The sequence below is a fragment of the Phragmites australis genome, chromosome 4, assembly GCF_958298935.1.
Source record: "Phragmites australis chromosome 4, lpPhrAust1.1, whole genome shotgun sequence".
NCBI classification, from domain to species: Eukaryota; Viridiplantae; Streptophyta; class Magnoliopsida; order Poales; family Poaceae; genus Phragmites; species Phragmites australis.
Genome location: NC_084924.1, coordinates 37284526 through 37290774, shown reverse-complemented (window position 1 = coordinate 37290774; position 6249 = coordinate 37284526). Strand labels below are relative to the sequence as shown.

Sequence of the window (6249 nt, the reverse complement as noted above, 5' to 3'; positions counted from 1 at the left end):
AATACTAATTAAAAAAAGTTTGTTTCATATTTTTTTGAGTTTTAGATTTTTTTTTTGCATTTTAGTCTTTTCAACCGATTTATTAATGTAACTAATATTCATTTCAACATTTTTCTAGAATTTCTCGAAAAAGAAAATTACATATATATGTATATACATATACATGCATACCTATATATATACATATATAGGGCCCACTACTAAGCCTATCTCCAGCGGATACTTTAAAAATTCATCTCCTATAATATTATTACCCTATCTCATAACACTATTACAACACTTTTTATTTTTTCCATCTCTAGCAGCTACCCTATTTCTTACCTTTTATTACTCTTCTCCTTTTTTCAGACCCACAGTCAATATCTATGAACAGTGTTGTAGATGCTACAACTTAGCAGCAAATTTGGAGTACTACTTCTCTCTCCCTAATACTGTAACGCTTGATACCGTACCTGCCGAAGAGCTTTTCCAGCCATCCGATGGGAAAATTCGAGTCACTGTATCATAAAAAAGGAAGCCGCTGGAGATAACCTAAGGATTCCAGTCACTTTAGTATATAGTGATTGATTGATGCGCACTCAATCAACGCCGGCAGTTGGAAGATTCCGGAGTTCCCACGATAGAACCTCCACGGAGGGCGGAGGCCCACAGCTGCACGGCGCCAATGGACGCACTAGCTGTGCATCTCTCTGGTCTGCAGCCATGTCCCCCCTCCAAATTTGGAAAGCTGTACGTTATCTCATATCCGGAGATAGAGTGGCTTACAGTTCCCTTGTCAACTGAACACCAAATGGCATGCATAAATAATTCTCCTCTCATCAATATACGCATGTATATGTGTATGCACGTACATATATGGGACGAATTTACGCCACAGCAGTTCCACAGAAATTAAACATCAAATTATTCACCGTTCGATCGAATGATATACATGCACAGACTTGCAAATCAGTAGGTATAGCTCGGTCTCTAGGTAGCTTGTAGAGTAGTGCTAGCTAGAGGAGTCGTCAGCTGGTGCTGGGTTGGGATGAGCGGTAGAACTGCAGCCGGCGGCGGTGGCCGTGGCCCAGAGAGACTCGAGCTGCGCCTTGCCGCTCAGGCCGTGCTGCCGGATGCAGACGCGGTACTCGTCGAAGGTCATCTCCGGGTACAGCGCCGGGCGGCCGGGCGGCACCAGCTCCGCCATCGGCGCGATCGGCAGGTCGCTCCGCGGGTTGTAGAACAAGGCCATCGACAGCCGGTCCTGCACCGCGCTCACCGTCACCCGGTGCTCCACGCTCTTGTACACCGCGTTGCTCAGCACCTACATGGCACACATGCATGCGTATCAGCGTATGTTAGTGCTACGAAGTTCGCTGCAGCTTGACGCGAAACATGTACAACGTGATAACATGCAGATACATGGATGCTGCACATACTTTTAAATTAAGCTGTCAGTTAGTGCATATGATGGATGGACTAATGTTATTTAGGACTTCAATTATATACACCAACAAAGTTAGGCCGCTAACTATGGCCTGGTAATTCACATTTGTATTGATTCTGCGAATGCCACCGGTTTAGATCACTCACTATATACAAAAGCGAGTCCTGCTGAACTGCATGCATGGAACAAAAAAGGATATTAACTATCATGTAATGAGGGCATATAATTAGTATATATACTATCTAAAAAATTATATATACAGAACTACTCTGTCTCTATAAGTATTATATTGTTCATTAGTGAAATGCTGCGAGGCGACAAGCGAGTCAGACTAGTCAATGAAGAAAATTAAATAGGATAGTTATCTTGTTCTTCAGATCGATCGAGCTATCGAGGCTGCTAAATTAGTCGCACGTGCACGGACAATTTGCGGCATGCATTTTCGTGAACGAATGGTTCAGGGCCTCTGGCGTGGACTAGTTGACCAGTGATAGATAGCAATGGCACATCAAGTGCAAATCCAAGTAGAGACAGACATGCTCAGGCTAACAAGATATCGTACGTCTCTCTGGCCAGTGAACACAAACTTGCGGCCTGGCTCAGTTCATAGCATACATATAGCAATAATTACCATAAAACTAATGGTGAAACTAGAAAAAATTATATGTGAGAAAATAAAAAAGTGGATAAATTATCATGTGTTACGTTGGGAATTATGTTCAGGACATAAATATATAAGATCATGTCTCATAGGATTATTTCCCTGACTCTTATATATAACATCTCATGTTATGAGAACATGAAGCACGTGTATTGGGGTCATCAACATGAGATGTTTTCCTCATAAGTTTAAGATATTTCAAACCACCAATTTCTATAGTACTATTTATTAAATAATAATTGTGACATTATGAAGACTGTTCTTTTGTCGTCTACTTACGTTACAACTTACAATATAGGTAGCCTACATATATTTTATAATATTGGCTATAAAAGTGTAAACTTCTGTAAATATTAGTAAAAGTTATCAATGCTTGACTGCAATGATCTATTGCATATTAGCACATACTCCGTATATCTTATATGTCTGTCGTTTTAGGATTAAAAATACTGTTTCTTTTTGTTGTTTGCCGTCGTAGAATTTCAATAAGAAACATAGCTATATGTACCTATTCTATATACTTGAGGAGACGAACTAATCAAACACGTACCATTTTTGTTAAGGTATAGTACTCGTGCACAAGCCAATAATAAAGAAAAAAGAATGGAACGAGTAATATGTAAAATTTTAAAAATTCCACAGTTCAGCACCAATACAAGGATGCCAGTGCATGCATATTTTTGTTACTGAGTAAGCAAAGTTTACAGTGTTTTATCCACGGTAAATACACGTGATAAAATTCGTTGTAAGCATCTGGTTGATACTATTTTATACTCCTTATAAGGGTACCGGGGCATTAGCTTGATAAGACAGCTGTTAGGTTATGTTGAAAATAAATGGTCCACATTTTTTGAAATATTTCTTCAGAGATTTGAGAGGCTCTCATGTAATTAAAAAAAAAACGATCTTTCATGCCGATACGTCCTTTCCTCCTGAGTCGTGACAAAATCAATCAGATTCGATCGGCGACGCTTTGTTCCGGTTGGGCTGTAGCGGTTTCCTGCTCCACGTGTCGATATTTGGCACAGCCTCGTTCCTCTTTTGCCTTCCTTTTTTTTTGTTATATTTCCGGCTTGAATTTAGTTACGTGCACGTGCGGTTTTGCACGTATCGTAATTTCTGTCATGTTTGCATTATTTGGTCAATCGTACGTGGTTGTATCTATCGACTCTAACCCTTATGATTCGCCTCTTTCTGTTTATTTTTTCGGATGGAACTAGTTTTTTTTCCCTTTGCGAAGACACATGTCCAGCGAACAATTGCACGTAGGTATGTATACCACACATGCAAGTACTTACGCTGTGTACCGACGTGTACGTACCTGAATCTGGTCCCCGATGTTAACGATGAAGGCGTCGGGGACGGGGTCGACGGTAATCCACTGGCCGTCGGCCTTCCTGACCTGCAGACCCCTCACGTGGTCGTCTACTAGCAACATGGTCATGCCGCCGGGGTCGGAGTGGGCCGCCACGCCGAGCGTCAGCTCCGGCTGCGGGCACCGCGGGTAGAAGTTGACCCGCATGCACGCCCCCTCGCCGCCCACCCCGCCGAACGCCGCCTGCAGCCTCCCGGCCTCCAGCCCTAGCCCGCTCGACAGCAGCCGCATCACCCGCCGGCACAGCTGCACCACCTCCTCGCCATACTCCTCCGTCGTCTCCCTGCATCCATGTCACATGTAATACATCAGCTTGTGTAGCAAGCATGAGATCGATGCATGTACGGTGCTTCGATCAAGTGTGCGTACCGCAGAGAGGGAGGGAGGGAGGGCCACTTATCGTGGCTCTTGAGGGACGGCGGCAGGAGGTGGAGGAAGTAGTAGTCGCCCCAGTCGAGGGGGCCGCCTATGGCGGTGCCCAGGCGGCTGCCGTAGCCCTCGTACGTTGCCGGCGAGTTCGCGTACCGCTCGCGCACCTCCGCGGGCTGCCGGAAGAAGACGCGCCACGCCGCGCGAGCGCTGCGCAGCAGCTCCGGGCGCACGCCGTGGTTCACGGCCTGGAAAAAACCCCACTCTCGGCACGCCGCCGAAATGGCGCGGGACGTTGCGTCCGCGTCCGGCATTGACAGGTCCACGACCGGGATGTTCAGGCAGCCTCCGCCTCCTCCGTCGGAGGAAGGCGACAACGACGGCATCTCGGACGGAGGCTTGACGTACCGCTCAGGGATCGTCGCGCCGCAGGTGTCCGACACGGTCTGCACGCGCACCACGGGCTCCGGCCAGCCGCCGCCGCCGTTGAAGCAGCTAGCCATCGGATATATATTAGTTGCAGGTGCCGGCGTGCCGTCGCTGCAGGTGCTAAGACTAAGACGCCCTGCACTGAACTTACACACGCATGGCATGTGATATATATACTAGTTGCAGATGTACATGGCCCCGAGATAAATGTTACCATATTTTTACCCCCTTTATAAAGGATAAGGGAGAAATAAGGGAGAGACACCACCGTTGCCATCATCATTGAAGCGCTGAATATAAAAGTGCAGCTAGTGCTGGGGCTTGAAAGCAACATAGTGCAAAATATGCACGTGCTGGCAATTTAAAAGTGGGAAAACTGCAAAACCCCCCCCCAAAAGTCACTTGGATTTTGACTTTCCCCCCCAAAAGTTATTTTGTTGCAAAAAACCCCCTAAAAGTTTGACTTTGTTGCAAAAAACCTCCTAAAAATTTAAAAAACTAAAAAAATCATTCAAAAATTCTAAAAAAAACTAAAGACAATTCTAAGACCTTCTGTGAAATTTGTTTTCAAAAATAATATCCTTTGCATCATATTTCATGGAGAGGAAGTTTGGAAAAAAAAGATAAATGTGCAACTCATTTATTAACTCATGTTATTTTAACTTTTTCATGTCTACCATTATTTTTCCTACACAAATAATTGTTTAAGTAAACTAATAAAAGTGGTTTCACTAATTTTGGGGGTGTTATGGATTAGTTATGAATTAATCTATCTGTAACACATTTACTCAATTCTGCACGTTACAATAACTAATTCAAGATTTCATGTATTTTTACGAGATAGAGGATCATGTAAGAAGACTAGAAAATTTTGTTTCATGATTTTTGGATTAGTAAATAATTAACTATGCATTTAACTCGAATTAATAAATGAGTTGCAAGTTTTTCTTTTTTTTCAAACTTACTCTCTATGAAATATGATGCAAAGGATATTAATTTTTAAAACAAATTTCACAAAAGTTCTTATAATTGTCTCTAGTTTTTTTTAGAATTTTTTGTGATTTTTAAATTTTTTTTTTTGAATTTTTGGGGGTGTTTTTGCAACAAAATCAAACATTTGGGGGGGTTTTTTGCAACAAAACAACTTTTGGGGGGGGGAAAGTCAAAATCCAAGTGACTTTTGGGGGGGTTTTTGCATTTATCCCTTTAAAAGTGGCAGAATGTGAAAAGGATTAGTGTGCTACTAACAATGCTAGGGATTTTCTTGTGGACACAGCTAACTCTTCTCCCTGTTAACTGGCGTTCTATACATATTATATATATATGAAGCATATTTGGTACTTCTGAAGTATATACTCCTGTATACATATCTCATAATATAAGAGTATCTCATGTGATAAATGATATATATATGGAGCATGGGAGTATATAAGATTATCCAAGTAGTATATATACTTTTTTAGGGTTTATACATATTTTTTTTACTATATTACATTTTATGTACAAATATAAAGCTATTATTAAAATCTATTAAAATTGATGGACTTCTTTTTAATTTTTTCATGTAGTTCACATCGGAGTATCTTAGAATGAGTATATAAGTATACTTATAGTGATAAAGGGGTATATCCATTGTCATGCTTGCTACGCGCTCGTCATGCGCGCCTGCCACGTCGTCACGCGCGCCTGCCAGGCCGTCACGCGCGCCTGCCAGGCCATCACGTAGCATCAAATGCTACGAGACGGGTCACATTGCCTCTGCGCCAGCCCACGACTTTGCTCGCTGAAAGGATGCCTGGGGAAGGAAAACGCATGAATGGATAGAATTAAATGCGATTAGATTGGTTAGGTGAGTACATGCCCTGAGGCCAACAAGGGCTGATAGCGGGATTTGCATCTACGACCAGGGGACTAGTCGTGCGAGACCCACTTGGTCGCGTGGGGGAGGCATGGTTTTAAAAATATCAACTGCCAGCTAGCATCTATCGA

At 42.9% G+C, this 6249-nt stretch overlaps 1 protein-coding gene across 2 annotated transcripts; it reads right to left on the bottom strand.

The window, feature by feature from the left end:
* Positions 1–796: 796 nt before the first annotated feature.
* LOC133916331 (jasmonate-induced oxygenase 4-like) lies at positions 797–4476 on the bottom strand. 2 transcript variants are annotated; one of them, XM_062359954.1, is made up of 4 exons: positions 3832–4476; positions 3409–3745; positions 1573–1598; positions 1184–1303 (listed from the first exon to the last, which is right to left on the bottom strand). In XM_062359954.1, coding segments are annotated over exons 1-4 (957 nt in total). In that variant the 5' UTR covers positions 4425–4476; the 3' UTR covers positions 1184–1302. The 2 variants fall into 2 exon arrangements, with proteins under 2 accessions (XP_062215937.1, XP_062215938.1); XM_062359953.1 differs by lacking the exon at positions 1573–1598 and having other exon boundaries at positions 797–1303; positions 3832–4472.
* Between the last annotated feature and the right edge of the window lie 1773 nt (positions 4477–6249).

Coding starts and splice junctions, on each gene's coding strand:
- LOC133916331 (XM_062359953.1), bottom strand. CDS start 4,424: ATGCCATGCGTGTGTAAGTTCAGTGCAGGGCGTCTTAGTCTTAGCACC. Junction 3,746..3,831: donor TCCCTCCCTCCCTCTCTGCG/GTACGCACACTT, acceptor ACATGGATGCAG/GGAGACGACGGAGGAGTATG. Junction 1,304..3,408: donor ACATCGGGGACCAGATTCAG/GTACGTACACGT, acceptor TGTGCCATGTAG/GTGCTGAGCAACGCGGTGTA.